At 59.0% G+C, this 15733-nt stretch overlaps 2 protein-coding genes across 5 annotated transcripts in view; one reads left to right on the forward strand and one right to left on the reverse strand.

The window, feature by feature from the left end:
- Window positions 1-9862, forward strand: part of SMPD3 (sphingomyelin phosphodiesterase 3) — a 93670-nt gene extending 83808 nt beyond the window's left edge. For all 4 annotated transcript variants that reach the window (XM_017852215.1, XM_017852217.1, XM_017852216.1 and 1 more), the window contains 6 exons: window positions 3241-3316; window positions 3426-3581; window positions 4441-4530; window positions 4735-4798; window positions 6526-6682; window positions 6909-9862. In XM_017852215.1, coding sequence (XP_017707704.1) covers window positions 3241-3316; window positions 3426-3581; window positions 4441-4530; window positions 4735-4798; window positions 6526-6682; window positions 6909-7010 — 645 coding nt within the window. In that variant the 3' untranslated portion in view covers window positions 7011-9862. The remainder of the gene's footprint in view (window positions 1-3240; window positions 3317-3425; window positions 3582-4440; window positions 4531-4734; window positions 4799-6525; window positions 6683-6908) is intronic.
- A 1012-nt stretch (window positions 9863-10874) lies between these two features.
- PRMT7 (protein arginine methyltransferase 7) overlaps window positions 10875-15733 on the reverse strand; it is a 46316-nt gene continuing 41457 nt past the window's right edge. The window contains exons 16-19 of the mRNA XM_017852187.1: window positions 14866-14940; window positions 12240-12400; window positions 11343-11439; window positions 10875-11088 (exon numbers count right to left, since the gene is read on the reverse strand). Of these exons, the coding sequence (XP_017707676.1) occupies window positions 10891-11088; window positions 11343-11439; window positions 12240-12400; window positions 14866-14940 (531 nt within the window). The 3' untranslated portion in view covers window positions 10875-10890. The remainder of the gene's footprint in view (window positions 11089-11342; window positions 11440-12239; window positions 12401-14865; window positions 14941-15733) is intronic.

Here is a 15733-nt window from a genome sequence, read left to right on the forward strand (position 1 = left end):
CCACCCCCCCCCGCCACCCTTAGCTCCAGCCCTGCCCCAGCCACAAACCCCACGAGAGGCCCCTGCACCCCTTGCCCCTGCCTGTCTTGGTCCCATACTGGATGTGGCCACACCACCTCATAGAGCTCCCTCAGCGGCCGCCCGCACAATCCACTCTTCCCTTCATGGGCTCCTCTGCCCTCGTGCCCAGGGTCTTGTCTGTCCATCAGACAGAGCACCAGGACAGCAGAGCTGTGGCGTGCCCGGCACACGCGACCCCAGCGCAGCGAAGTGAAGTATGTGGGGCTGCCTCAGGGAGAGGCCCAGCCGGAGAGGGGCCGGGATGCCGGAGGGACTCGCTGCAGAAGCCAGCGGTCCTCTCCTCCCCAGAAGGCCCTCGTGGTTTCCCGTGTGGGACTTCAGAGCCTTCAGGGAGATGTGGCTCTGTGAAGGAAGGGACTGGAATCCTTTTTCCTCACCTACAATAGAGCCTCATTCTGGACGCCTCTTCTGTTGACAGTCTTTGCCCGCCAGGACTCAAAGGCACAGCCTCTCGTATGATTGTTTGTTTTTGCAAGAGAAACACAAGGCTCTGTGGCTCCCAAGGCCGCGAGCCAGGAATCAATAAGGCCCAGCAAATAATCAAGTGGGTCTTGGCAAGATCACACAGCCGATGAGGAGGGAGAAGCGGGGCGGGAGGCAGCAGGGCCTCACCACTCCTCCCTCCAGTGGGTTCTTGTCGTGCAGGCCAAGTCTGAGGCCTCCCTGCGGGTGTCCGACCCTGCCCGGGCCGCAGCATGGGGCAGGTGACACCAAGTGCTGGGTGAGTGAGAGGCTTACGCCTTAAGACCGACAAACGGGCTGCTGAGGAGACACCTGGCAGACACCAGTCCCTCAGAAAGCAGCGCAGAGCAGCTCCGACAAACAGACCCCACTGGAAGCTGCCTAGACCACGTGAGCCTGTGACCCCGGCCCACGACTCCACTTCTGGCCTCAGTGTGTTCAATGGTAAAAGTGGCATCACTTTACCACGTGCCTGAGCGGTTATAAGGACCCAGCAAAGTAATGTCCATGTGCCTCCCCAACCCAGCACAAGCACGCCCGGCCTGAGATGATCCTCACAGAGGAGGAGCAGTAGTTGCCTGAAGATGGCGCCCCCGTGTGGCCATTTATTTATTTATTTAGAGTCTGGTTCTGTCCCCCAGGCCAGAGTGGTCCAATGGGGGATCTTGGCTCACTGCAACCTCAGCCCCCCAGGTCCAAGAGATTCTCCTGCCTCAGCCTCCCGGATAGCTGGGATTACAGGCATGCACGCCCAGCTAATTTTTTTTTTTTTTTTTTTTTTTTGAGACAAGAGTCTTGCTCCGTCGCCCAGGCTGGAGTGCAGTGGTATGATCTTGGCTCACTGTGACCTCCGCCTCCCAGGTTCAAGTGATTCTCCTGCCTCACCCTCCTGAGTAGCTGGGATTACAGGCATGTACCACCATGCCTGGCTAATTTTTGTATTTTTAGTAGAGAGAGGGTTTCGCCATGTTGGTCAGGCTGGTCTCGAACTCCTGACCCTGTGATCTGCCCGCCTTGGCCTCCCAAAGTGCTGGGATTACAGGTGTGAACCACTGTGCCTGGCACGCCTGCTAATTTTTGTATTCTTAGTAAAGATGGGGTTTCACCATGTTGGCCAGGCTGGTCTCGAACTCCTCAACTCAGGTGATCCGCCCACCTCGGTCTCCCAAAGTACTGGGATTACAGGCGTGAGCCACCGTGCCCAGCCTCATATGGGCTTTTGAGCAGGGCAGCTTCATAAATATTTTGTTTTTGCAGCAGAACCATCAATGCTGTGTGCTCTCACAGCCATTCTGGGGGCAGGGATGCTGTTAGGCTAAGGTTTGTGTCTGTGAGCAAGAAGTGAATGGTGAACCTATGGGGCCGAACAGCCAGACGTTCCATACCCCTGGGTGCCAGGGAAGGAAGGCTGTGCATGTTAGGGCTGGGAAGGCGATGAAGAGCTGTAGAAGGCCAGGAGCACCTGTTGCTGAGGACCTCCAGAGAGAGGAGATAATACCAGCCCGACTGACCGCAGCAGCAAAGGAAGGACAGAGCCGACCGAGGCTGTCGGAGCAGATAGGCTGTGATGTTCGTGCTGCTGTGAGCTCCACAGATGCAAGGCACCCACCGTTCAGCCCTCAGCCCTCAGCTAACAACTGGGACAGGCGGCGTGTCCTGCCCAGCCACCTCCCTGGAGTGCTTTTTGGGTCTGGGGTCTCCTCATCTTGGGAAACCCAGTCTGGAATGGATTTGCACAGCTTGGGGAGGGCACAGAGGCACAAGAGGGAGGGAATCCCAGGGGCAGGGGATGAGGAGCCGGCGAGCAACCTCTCTGTGCAGGGTGTCTCCATGACCATCCCTCACCTCTCCTGGGCCGGGCACTGACAAGGGTCCCATCTCGCCCCCCACCTGGGGTAGGGCAGTTATGAGTTGCCTGTGGGGTACAGTGGAGATGCCCATTTGTATTAAGCCAGTCTTTGGGGGCCTGCCAGGGTCACCAGCCACCTGGCGGGTGGAAGGCTCTGTCTTGGGTAAAGGAGGTAAGCAGGAGGTTGGGGCAGAGGGGAGGCCTGAAGAGGCTGCCGCCATAGTGGGCTCAGGATGGAGCCAGGGGTGTTCAGGGGCCGGCCTAGGACACGGACCAGGGAGCTCTCAACCCTGGGGACTGGGGACGACGGGACCACGGCCTGTAAAGCAGATGACTCACCATGCAGCCAGAAGGTGACGAGGCCAGGAGGGGCAGGGTCTGGGCCTCTTACCATGTGGGGTGGGCTCTGAGGCCACACCATGGCACAGGGGCAACCCCCTGAGATTTCAGAGGGAGAGAGCACCAGGGTGTGACTGAGGGAGGGAGGAAAGAGCCACAGGCAGGAGTGGACAAGGAATTGAGAGGCGTGGCCATGCTGGTCACTGGGAGATGGCAGGGCCTGGGCCTCGGGGGAGCCTTGGTGCGGTTCGGCACTTCCCCCACACTTTGCACAGATGGCCGCCGGCACTCCCCACGCCACAGGCCGAGAGTTTCTTTCAGCATCTGCCTCCGGCCCAGATCCGTAAGCTCCTAGAAGCAGGACGCGTCCTGTCCTTACTCGGGCCCCAGAATCTAGCCAGGAGCCTGGCTTGTGAGGGTCTGACCTCGTGGGTGGGCACTGCCAGTGTCCTGTGCTCTCCGGGGCATGGCAACTGGCAGGTGGCAGCACTGACTCCCTCCTCCCCCAGGTGCAGGTGGGAAGCACACCTCAGGACCAAAGAATCGTTGGGTACATCGCCTGCACACACCTGCACGCCCCGCAAGGTAGGGCTGCCACCCACCTGTGATTTTCTAGGGATGGGATCAGTGCCTGGGGCCTAGCTGGGGTCTGGGGCGAGCTTCATCATCCAGTCTCTGTACTTCTGCCCTGCAGAGGACAGCGCCATCCGGTGTGGGCAGCTGGACCTGCTTCAGGACTGGCTGGCTGATTTCCGAAAATCTACCTCCTCGTCCAGCGCAGCCAACCCCGAGGAGCTGGTGGCATTTGATGTCGTCTGCGGAGATTTCAACTTTGACAACTGCTCCTCTGGTGAGGCTGGGCTCCTCCCCACTCGGGTCTCCAGCTCTGGGGAGGCTGTGGGCTCAGTCACAGCTAGACAGACTTCGTTACCAGCTCAGAGAATTCCTGCTCCTCGAGAGCGTGTGGGTGGGGTATTTAGCAAGACTGATTTCTCTGCCCCCTGGAAATCCTAGAACAGGAAGAGCCCACGCTCTGCCTAGAAAGCTGGAGACAGGGATGCCCTAAAAATGAACCTCTGACAAGGAAGGCTGGGGGCCTCTGAAGCAGACGCAGGACGAGTCCACTAGTAACACTCATCAACGGGGTGCCGCGCTCTCACTTTGAGCCAGCTGCCATTCTAATTGCTGTTTCACTTAAGTCTCTTAACAACCCTGAGAGGGAAGCATTGCATGTCTCCACGTGGTGTGGTGGAGGAAGCTGAGACTCAGAGAGGGTGCAGAACCAGCCCAAGGTCACACAGCCAGGCAGTGATTGCACAGGGATCTGAACCCTGGGAATTGCGCCTTAAACCATTAGGGTAAAAGAGCAAACACTTGCTGTAAATAACTGATCTGTGGATCCAATGACCATACAGACCTTGTGGGGACCTTCTTTCCTCTGTCCAAGGACAGTGGTCACTGTAACTGTCCTCAGAGGGAAGGCTGAAGACCAGGGCGTGTGCTGGGGAGGTGTTCTCAAGAACACAGAAAAGCAGTGACAAATGAAGCATGGGGGCACCTGACTGGGACCGAGATCCCACCGAGGGGCAGTGGCCTAAAGGACAGGGACCTGGCAGCACGTGGGGAGTAACTGATGGGAAGCAGGGGCGCAGGTCGTGTGGGACAGCAAAGCCCGCTAATGCCTCAGCGTTTCCTCCCTCCCCGCACAGACGACAAACTGGAGCAGCAGCACTCTCTGTTCACCCACTACAGGGACCCCTGCCGCCTGGGGCCCGGGGAGGAGAAGCCGTGGGCCATCGGTGAGCTGGGGCTGGGGGAGGAGGATGGGGACTGGGCTCCCCACAGGCTTCCCTCAAAGACCACTAGGACCTGCCCCCAAGACCCCACTGCTGGGGAAGGGCCCCACTGCTGCCCCTGGCTAGCCTGTGCCCACAGAGACCACCCCCTAGAGGCTGCCTGGGCCCCACCTGCAGCGCCCGCTGTCGTCCCATTTTCCCCCGCAGGTACTCTGCTGGACACGAATGGCCTGTATGATGAGGACGTGTGCACCCCCGACAACCTGCAGAAGTAAGCACTGCACTCCCAGGCTGGGGACAAGGCACTGAGGCCCTGACTCAGGTGGAGACAGGGACTGGGCGGGACCCACACGGGAGAGCTCAGCTTGGGCTCATGAGGGCTTTTGTTTGGCGGAAACCTGTCCCTCATCCCACCTTTGAGAGCTTTTGAGAGCTGGGAGCTGGGCCAGGCAGGTAGACGTCAGGCCCTTACGCCCAGGGGGACTGGCCTTGCTAAATCTCTAGGGGTGTTTCCTAAACCTGTTTTCAGGAGCTGGCCCCTGCCTGCTGGGTACAGGAAAGGGCCTGGAATTGCCCAGGCCCAGGCCACAGGTCGACCCCTGTGAAAGAGTTGCTGGGTATGGCGCCTGCTGCAGGCAGCCTGGTAGCTTGCAGTCCCAATCAGGCAAATACAGACACCAGCAGCAATAACACAGCCGACCATTTTCAAAGTAGACACAGTTCCATCCCAGCCAACATTCATTCTTGTGCCCAGTGAGATGTCCATAAAGAACACATCTGAGAGGCCAACAGCAGAACCAATTTATAATTCACAGCCTGAGACTGCAGTCACGGCGATGGTTCCTTGCAGCTAATTTGAGCCAATTAATTAGATTATAGACTAAATTTGAAACATCATCCTATGCTGAGAAAATTCTTTTTATGAGATGATGATTAAAAAATGACTACCAGTAACTCTCAGATCATTGATGCTGGAATTAATTATCAAAGGCAAAGGACAGTGATGGATTCCATTTCTGAGCTGTAACAATGTTCTGAATGTCATTAGTGTATTTATCTTAAGGCTGATGAAAACCTTGTGGAAGCCCATGTTTGCAGGCCCTGCCTCACTGGCTGCCCCTTTTCCATCCGTCCAGGCACTCACTGACCTGGCGGCCTGTGCAGGGTCTCTCACCACTGCACTTCCCATCCCAGGCCCTGGCCCAAGCCTGCCCTCTGCAGTGGGGGCTCCCAGGAGGGGCTCCTAAGCCTCCGGCCCAGTGGTGCTGAGGCCCCAGGGGACAGGCTGACAGGAAGGGGACAGGCACACTGCTTGTCTCAGGGCAACAGTGCCAGAAAGGGATTCCAGATGTCACATCCCCCCACTCCAGCGTCCTGCCCTCCCTGTGGATCCCTAGCACCATCATGGGTTTCCTCACTCAGAAGCTGGATGACAGCCTGTTCCCTGAAGTGTCTTGGGGCCCACAGCAACCACTCTCGTTTCAGAGGAGGAGACAGAGGCTTGGAGGCTCGGTGACATAAGCAGAGTCACACAGCCACGTAGGGACAGCCCCACATGAGACTCCTCGGAGGTGCTTTCCTGGTTCCCTCAGCCCCGTCAACCTGGGAACAACAGTCACAGGGGTCCCCAAGACTCACGGCAAAGACCAAGCTCCCCAAAACAGCCCCCTGTTGGCTCAGGGCAGAAGCCCATTCTGGGGAATGGGTGGGATCAGTTCTGTCCGAGTTCAGAAAGGGAAAGGGAGTGCTGGCCATGCTGGCGTGGACAGGACACCTCGACAGGCTCCGGAGCCCCGATTCAGCCAGGAACCCACAGGCGACTGGGCCTGCCCCCAGCTGAGGCCCTTTTTGGGCCCGCAGGAGAGACAGATCTTAAACCCAGAGCTTTGGTGCCACCACCCGCTCCCGCACTGGGGGGAGACCGTGGCTCCACACACAGCTCCTGCCAGGCCCAGGAGCGGGCATGGGGGCTCACCTGCCTCCTGCATGTGTGGACAGGGTCCTGGAGAGCGAGGAGGGCCGCAGGGAGTACCTGGCGTTTCCCACCAGCAAAAGCTCGGGCCAGAAGGGGCGGAAGGAGCTGCTGAAGGGCAACGGCCGGCGCATCGACTACATGCTGCACGCAGAGGAGGGGCTGTGCCCGGACTGGAAGGCCGTGAGTCGGGCGGGCCCATGCAAAGAGAGAGTGGGGCCTGGGCCCTGCAGCTCTCGACGGCTGACTCCCTGAGACCCCACGCCCCGTCACTCCCTCAAACCCTTAGGGCCCCAGGTCCCAGCCCACCCCAGCCAGGAGCTTCACTTCCGGGATCCCCAGCCCGCTCCCTGCAGGATGCCCTTGGAATCTGACCAAGGCTGTTTCTCCCCTCTCCCACTCACCCCAGGAGGTGGAAGAATTCAGTTTTATCACCCAGCTGTCCGGCCTGACGGACCACCTGCCGGTAGCCATGCGACTGACCGTGTCTTCAGGGGAGGAGGAGGCATAGACCATCTGGAGCAGTGGGGCCTCTGCCAGCCCTTGGAGCCGCAGCCCATCCCTGGGCCGTGTCCCCTCTATCGAGCTCCCGGTGCTTGGGGGAGGAGGACAGGGACAGGGAGGGAGCCACAGTCAGTGCCCGGGAACCTGGAAGCTGCGCTGCTCTGCGCCTCTGGGCCTCACTGCAGACAGACAGAGGAGTCAGGCCCGCCCCGGGAGCCTCCGGCTGCCTAACCAGTGCCATTCTTTCACAACGTGATTTTCTACAAATCTACAGCACAACCGAGTTTGTAACCCGTGGGTTAGTATGAGGACCGGGTTCATGTACTCTCTGTATCTCTTCTTAAGCTTCGTCCAGGGTTCTTTATTTTTGTCTGCTGCCAATGTCGTCTCGCATGCCTGCACCCTCGCATGCACGCTGCCCGCATGCCACGTGCCACGCCGTAGCCACAGACCCCTTGCTCGGGCCTCACCCAAGGCCAAACTCCAAACACAATCAGAACCAGCCAAAGAAGCACTTCCTGGGCATGGCCACCAGCTCTCCCGCCTCCAGTGTGGGCCGGCTCCCGCAGGGTCCGAGGGCTGCATCTCTACCCGCCAGCCCAGGGCTCTTCCCAGGGTCTCCCATTCAAGGGCGATTACATTTTAAAAAGAAAAACAGATAAAGGTTAATCACAAAACCAACCCTCACTTCACAGGGTCTGTAAGTCACTCACAGAACTTTGCTCTTCCCAAGACAGGGTCCCTTCACCAGCCCAGGCACAACAGGGTCCAGCAGGCTCTGGCGCCCCGGGCTTCCTCCGGGAGCCTCCCATCTGGGCAGTGGAGCCATAAACGGGGAATCCGAGAAGACAGCATCCACTATTTTTTTTTTTTTAACAGGAAGAAGGGACTCAGCATAAAGGGGGGTGGGGGGATCCTGATTTTGAAAATAACCTATTTGTAGCTTCTCTTCTATCAAAGCCACCACATCCTCTTCTTTCTGCCAATCCTCTCTCCCCTCCGGACACCTCTCTGGTTCGGGACCAATCCCTCCCTGGGGACATGCTCCACCTGTGTGCCGGCTGAGCTCAGGAACCCCTGCCTGCCCCCTGGGTCTGCGGCTCTGGTCTCCCAGGTCCATCCTCAACAGCTACCCCAGCCAACACCAAGGCCACAAGAGGACCCCGGCCTAGGAGGCAGGAAGCCAAGGTGCAGACAGCAGCCTGGCCCTCACCAGTGCACAGGCTGGGGCAGCAAGGCTGACAGTTGCCGCATGCCCAGGGCAGGGTGTGGTACTGGCACCCAGGTTCAGCATGGCAGGGCTGGCCAACAGCCTGTGGTCCCCGATCTGCCTCCAGCCCTCAGGCCCCTTCGGCAGCACTGCCTCTGCCCACCTGCCTTTAACAGACGCCAGGGCTGCTCCTGTCATGCCGCGAAGGTTTTGTCTGTTTCAAAGTTTGAGACTCGAGGGACTTTTTGACAATACCCGCTGACCTCCGCTCCTCGTGGTGCCCTGGCCCTGTACCTAGCCTGGCCCAGGGCTGGCTTTGCCTGGCGAGGCTGGAGGGAGCACCAGGACCTGCTGTCTGCTATCAGCCCCTCCTGGTGCTGGTGCCCTGATGCTGTGCCTTGTCACCCATTGAGCTGCAAGAGGGACCAAGAGGAGGCCACGCAGCCAGCCAGACGCCCAGCCCTCTGCTGGGGCAGACAACGCTGCAGAGCCCGGGGAGCCTGGCGCTAGGACGTGCATCCTTGTGACACTGGCCTGTCTGAACTCACCTGGCCTGGGAAGCACCGTCTGTGCCTGGGTCCAAGCCCTGCCCCCTAGAGTCCAGAGCCAGGAAGGGGCTGCTGAGGGCGAGCGTCCTGCTGGGCTCTCTGCTCGGCCCGCCCCTCCAAGGGTCTGGCCTGTGAGCCTTGACTGGGCTTCATGCTGTGGAGGCCCCCCCCACTCCCAGAAGCAGCTGGGACTCTGCTCACACAAGCGACTGGGCTGGCCCTGGACCCGTAGACCCCGAGCCCGTGCTGGCTGCTTGCACACAGAGAGCAGCTGAGGCCCAGGCAGGGCCCTCACACCAGACCCCAGCATAGCTTCCCCACCCAGGCACCCCCTTCCCGGGGCAGCAGGCGTGGGAGTCAGGGCCGCACGCTCCTCCCCTCCCACCTCACAGGCAGCCTTAGGCAAGTCATTTTCTGTCATCACAAGGTTGCCTCTGCCTAGTCAGGTCCTGGCGTCCAGAGTAAGGACGTGCGGCCCCCAGGCCCCTGCACACCTCCCTCAGCGCCAAGGCCGGGATCCCCTACCCACGTGTCTCATAGTGGCTGCCTGTGGATTCCCGGGCCTTGTGTACAGGCCAGGCCCTTCCACTGATTTTTAAAAGTGAAACATTGCTGAATCTCAGATTCTGTGGCATCTAAGGCCTAGCAGGGGTGGGCACACGGGTCACCCGAGGCCCACACCAAGGCTCTGTGCCTGCCCTAGGCCCAGTCTCGAAGGAAGCCACGAGGCGCGGGGGCCGCTAAGGAAGGAAATGTTCATTTTCATTTGTCCATAACCACCTTAAGTTTTAAGTATATTAATCTTGATGCTTTTAACTATTGCTTTTAACTTGCTGAGATTTAGAAATACTGTTATAAAAAAACTTTTTTAATTTCTGTATTTTTTCTGTATTGTATCTTCACGGGACATTAGGGGTTTTCTATGGTAAGCACACCTACGGTTTTGGTAACATTATCAAATATATATCCAGACGGTTCTTCCCTAGAAGAAAAATCTTGACACCTGATAAAATATTTTGAGAAGAGAGGTGTTCTTTTTCCTTATTGGTGCTGAAAGGAAGGATGGATAACGAGGAGAAAATAAAACTGTGAGGCTCAAGGCTGGTGTTCTCTACTTATTTCAGCGACAAGCTGGGGCCAGGCCTCAGGGGCACGCCTGGGGCAGGGGATGGAGTTCCTGCCTCCAACTGCAGGACAGGAGCTGCCCAAGTCTGCCTAAATCCGAGGACACCGGAACTCTGCTCATACAGGCAGCTCGGTTGGCCTGGCACAAGCCTCACCTTCTGAGCTGTGAGCCAGAAGCCACTGGGTTCTCACTTGGTGTCTGCTGTTACCTGAGAGCTGGGACATAACCAAAGGGGGTTAGCGTGTGAGAGAAGCAAGGCCACAGCGCCTCTGGCCTCTCTAGTGAAGCGGGGCTGCTCCCTGCTGTACCCCACCTGCAGGAGGGGCTTTCTAATCCGAGGGTGGTGCAGGGAACAGGGCTGCCTCCCGGCTCCCCTGATAGCCACTTTCCTGGGTCTGCATCTCAGTAACTGCTCTGGGACAGCTGCCTTGTGTCCAGTCTCAGGTCCTGGCAGGCTACCAGCTGGTGCAGCACTGAGGCCAAACACCTATGGATGTGGCTTCAAGTTACCCGGCAGGTGAAAGGGCCAGAACCCAGGCCCAGCCAGGGTCTTCAAGCCCCAGAGACCCAGCCATACTCAGTGTCTCCACCCTCCTAGCAGAAGCCAGAAGAGCAGGGACCCGGAGATCCCCGAGTGGGACGGGCAGGACACGCTCCTGCCATGGGGACTGCTTGCCAAGGGTGGCGTGGACAACCCCACCCGCCAGCCCCACAAGCCCCCCGTGGTCCCACTTCCTCCCCAGCTGGGGAGAGATGTCTCCACGCTGGAGCTTTCTCAGCACCTCAAAAGCACAAGCAGAGGGGGCTCCCCCGCCCCTCCAGGGCTCCAAATTCAGTCACCCTCTCATACTCCCTGCCACAGCTGGAGCCAGAGGCCAGCAGTGCAAAGATACAACGTGGCGCAGTCTTTCCCATCCCCGAGGCCGAGCAGCTCCCGGAGAGGAGAGGAGAGCCTTCAGCCTTCCCCACTAGAAAGCCATGAGCCACTCAGAACCCACAGCCCTCAGGCCACTTTATTGCTTAGGAGTGGTGAGTCTGGGGTGTCTGCAAGCCTGAACTCCATGGTGATGTCGCCTGTGTCGGGGTGAAACTCCACTGCATAGCTGACCGTCTGTGGGCCGCCCAGCGGTGCTCTGGGATCCAGGACAGGGCTGAAGAAGTAGACAGCCTGCTTGCAGTGGGGGTTCCAGCAGCAGCCTCCCTGTAGGATGAAGAGCAGGACGATGGTGAGAGCTCCCTGGCACCTGAGCCTCCTTCCTGGCCAGCCTCCAGCCCAAGCAGCTCGCAGCAGAGAGAAGCTGCGCAGGGGCCAGATGTCCCAGGACCACCGGGGGGTCATCATCTGGCCCGAAGAACTTGTGTGAGACACCCAGAGCACAGGGGCAGGGAGGCCTCCCCAGGCGGCGCCTGCTCTCAGGGTCTGCACACACACTGGGCTCGGCGCGCAGGCACTACCTCGGGGTCTGCAGGCTCCAGGAGGCCAGTGCTGAGCGTGCACTCCGGTGTCAGGTGGTACTCCATCCACAGCACTGCTGCGTGGCTCCTCCCAGGCCTGCCAAGGAGAGGGGGGGCCCAGCAGAAGCAGTCACACAAGAGGCAGGGGGGCATGGCTGCAGTTCCTGCTGCTTTCCAGAAACCTGTGGTCTTCCCCATTTCCTTCCTGCCCCTCCGGGAGCTCCTAGTGCCACATCCAACTGAATGTTCCTCAGAAAAACCCCAGCCAGAACAGCCGCAGCTGAGCCCCTACCTGAGCCAACCCGAGCCCTGCAGCCGGGCCACACACAGGGCAGGGCCAGTGTGGTTGCAGGGTCCAGGGGGCTTGAGGCACAGCCTGGCACTGAAGGCTGGAAAGCCCCTCTGATAGCCCAGACAGCAACCCTGGGAGCTCAGGTGGCGGCGCCCGCCCTGTCCCGAGTTGGGAGGTGCTTCCGGGGAAGTCACTCCTCGGGCGAGAGTGGGGTGAGGGCCGGAGTGGGACAGGGCTGCCCGTGCCTGGACGCCAGCAGCACTCCCTGACCTGCTTCAGCTCCCAGGAGGGTGCAGGAAAACGGTGCATCGGTGACCACAGGAACTAAGCTCCCATCTTTCTGAGGTGTGATCCAATAAGGGAGCCTCAGCTGTGGGGAGTGAGCAGAGCCCTCCCTGGCTCCCCCCGCCGACTGGCACACATGGGACCGTGGGAACCACCACACACGTAGGACCACTCTGACAGGGAAGGGCAAGGTCGTGGGAAGGACGAATACCCCATCCACGTGTCAGCATCTCCCAGGCCAGCTGTGCTCACCATGGTGGTGAGAACTCCAAGGGCAAGCAGCAGCCCCTCCCTGCCCCCCGGGCCCTCCCTACACCCACCTCCTGAGCTCCATGGTGCCCTCGGCACACAGGAGCCGTGGGGGCACCAGCTGCCGGAAGTCAAAGGCCAGGATCTGCCGGGGCTCGGAGAGGCTGCGGCACGGGTACTCCCACAGTGGGTGGGGCTCAGCCTCCCTGCTCTCCCTGAAGTCCAGGGCACGCTGCGAACAGAAAGGGGCCTGGGGGCTGCAGAGACAGGCCGGCAGCCAGACAGAGGGACCCCTCCCCGGCTTGGCTCCCACTGACTGCAGTCACAAGGGGTGTGTGTTCTCCCATAAAGATGCTGAGCGCCCAGCAGACCAGCGGCTCCCTGTCTCTGCCACTCCTGTCTCATCAGTGGCTCCCCAGGCACCTCTGGCTCTGAGCCCTCGCTCTCCGGATTTTTTTTTTTTTTGAGACGGAGTCTTGGTCTGTCGCCCAGGCTGGAGTGCAGTGGCCGGATCTCAGCTCACTGCAAGCTCCGCCTCCTGGGCTTTCGCCATTCTCCTGCCTCAGCCTCCCGAGTAGCTGGGACTACAGGCGCCCGCCACCTCGCCCAGCTAGTTTTTTGTATGTTTTAGTAGAGACGGGGTTTCACCGTGTTAGCCAGGATGGTCTCGATCTCCTGACCTCATGATCCGCCCGTCTCGGCCTCCGAAAGTGCTGGGATTACAGGCTTGAGCCACCGCGCCCGGCCCGCTCTCCGGATTTTTAAGATGGGGCGGTGCGCCTGTCTCAAGCTGTTCTGAGGACCACATGTCTACATCACTGGTCAGAACACCCAGCACCTAGAAACTTGGTGACCACCACAGCTGTGTGGCCCTGACAGGTGGGGCCCAGGCCATGGGGAGGGATAAATGTGTTACAGTACAGCCTCGGTGCCTGGTGGCAGGTTGGGGGCACCTGCATCCAGGAGGGATGCAGAAAGCTGCCTGGAGGAGGGGAGCCGACAGTCAAATGGGAGCCGGCAGAAGGGCCAGAGGGGGCCCTTGAGGATAGAGCTAAGCCACGAGAGCAGGCCAGGGCATCCAGGCCAGCTAGGCCACTCTGCAGGGGTGGCGTGGGGGAGCTATCCAGGGCATTCCTGCAGTGGGGATGTGGCCAGACTCAGATCTACAAGTTCATGTTGGGCTCTTTGTGGAGGACGGCCAGAGCAGGAGGGGCCCAAACCAGGACGGCAGCAGTCAGGGGACAGCCTGGGTTGGAGGCTCACCGGGAGCACGAAGACCAATGGCAGGGTACGGGAGGACTCGCGAGGGAGGATGCCCAGGGCCCTGGGCCTGGGTGGTCGTGTGAAGTGGCGCCAGGTCTAAGACAGGGCACTGGAAGGGCCAGGCTGAGGGTGGGGAAGGGCAGGTGGATTTGGAAAGCATAAAAAAATGCCTGGCGCCCCACTGTGGGATACGCACCACTCTCAGCCATCTGCCTGAGCACACAAGAGACAGACACTGACCCAGGACCAGAGTGGCAGAACCGTATCACCAAGAGGGGACACGGACAGCCAGCCTGGGCAGGCCAAGAGCAGGGGCCCAAGGGAGGAATACAGCACATGGATCCAGAGCATGTAGAGCTCAGCACGAAGGAGATTTCTAGAAGCATGGAACAGTCAGTGATCTGCTGTAAGGGGCAGGCAAGATGCAAACTGAAAATATCCACTAGGTTTAATTTACTTAAAAGTGTTCACACACAGGCAATCCATGTTCACTGTGGGAAAATGTGCATAGAAAGGTGAGCAGCAGCAGCAAAGCCCCACCTCCCCATGCACAGCTGCTGCTGCGGGGCCGCCGCTGCTTCCTGCTCCTCCGGAGTCTATGAGATTTCTTTTTTTTGAGACAGGGTCTTCCTCTCTCACCCAGCCTGGAGGCAGTGGCACAAACGCAGCTCACTGCAGCCTCGACCTCCCAGGCTAAAGCCATCCTCCCACCTTAGCCTCTTGAGTAGCTCTGAATACAGGCGTGCACTACCATGCCTGGCTTTTTTGTAGACACAGGGTCTTGCTATATTGCCCAGGCTGGTCTTGAACTTCTGGGCTCAAGCAATCCACCTGCCTCAGCTTCCCAGAGTGCTGGGATGACAAGCAGGAGCCACGTGCATTTCCTTAATACACAGCACGGCCCATGCTCCTCACCCTGCCCCTCTCACATGGATGGAACAGGACTCTCAGCTTCAGTCCCCATGAATCCAAGAACCACTGGCACTGTCAGGACGGCCCATGATTCTGGGGAACGTAGGCCCAGTTACTACTGTTCAGGGCGCTGCCAACCCCTACACCATGTAAATAACCTGTGGGACACTCCTCAGGTACCCCTCCCTGGGAATGGAGCCCCCACCGTGGAAATGACTGCCTAAGAAGGTTCCTAGACTGTTTTTGGAAAGGCTGCCCCAACAGGAAACAAGCTGCTGGCACTGGCGGGGGTAGTTCCAATGACAGGACGTGCGGGCCCAGTGGAGATTCTGACTCAGGGTGACAGCACGGAGCCAAGAACAGGGCTGGTACCAAGCAATGCTCATGGTGAACCACACAAAATGGCAGCACCTGACCTCACTGCCCCCAACAGAAGAGCCCGTGCTGCCCAAGCCAGGACCCTGTCAGAGGCCTGTGCCACAGGAGCAGGTGGGTGGGACTGCGCAGTGTGGCCCTGCTTACCTTAATCATGTCGTCCATGACGTGCACATCGAAGCCTTCGCAGTCACCACAGGGGCTCCGGATCCGCCACAGGTCCTGTGAGGAAGGAGCAGCCCCGTCCACACCCGCCTGCCAAGGCACAGGGAAGTGCGGCAGCAAGAACAAGAGGCACATCTTGCTGTTCCCTGCACACGTGAAAGAGACCCCCAAGCATGAAGGGGCTCAGAGAGAACAAAGATCCACAGCGGATTCTGTAACAGACTGGGTTGGGTGGGAACCTGCAAGCTCCGACATGACACCTGAGTCCTCTCCTTTAAGGGACAGTCAGCCAAAGCTACCAGGCTGGGGACTGCACACTCCTACCTGGGCCATCCTGAACACCATTTCTTCAGGAAGAAATCTGTAAGCCAATTCTCTCCCCAGCATCATCTCCAGTTCACGAGGATGCCAGGGAAAGAAAAAGGCCCTGCCAAGAGGAATCCAGAGGACACTCAGGCCACACGGCCTTCCCTCCCTTCCTCCTGGTCACATGCATGGATCATGACATCCCCTCTTTGGCCATGAAAACCAGTATTCATGTGGAAATCTTATTAGGTAAACAAGTAACACAGGAGAAATGCCCAGAATTTGTGATGGAGCCACTAAGCTAAGAGAGAAAACCACTCTCATCAAACGAGATACGCTCTCCATCCAGGGTAAAGCTTTTCGAAATCCTTTTAATAAAACTGCCCTTCCCAAAATGACTTTGTGACTGTGGTTCTGCTTTGATGAGAAAATTAAAAGGAAGCTTTGGCCGGGCGCGGTGGCTCAAGCCTGTAATCCCAGCACTTTGGGAGGCCGAGACGGGCGGATCACGAGGTCAGGAGATCGAGACCATCCTGGCTAACAC

Source organism: Rhinopithecus bieti, unplaced genomic scaffold (assembly GCF_001698545.2).
Source record: "Rhinopithecus bieti isolate Rb0 unplaced genomic scaffold, ASM169854v2 scaffold_34281, whole genome shotgun sequence".
Taxonomy (NCBI): Eukaryota; Metazoa; Chordata; class Mammalia; order Primates; family Cercopithecidae; genus Rhinopithecus; species Rhinopithecus bieti.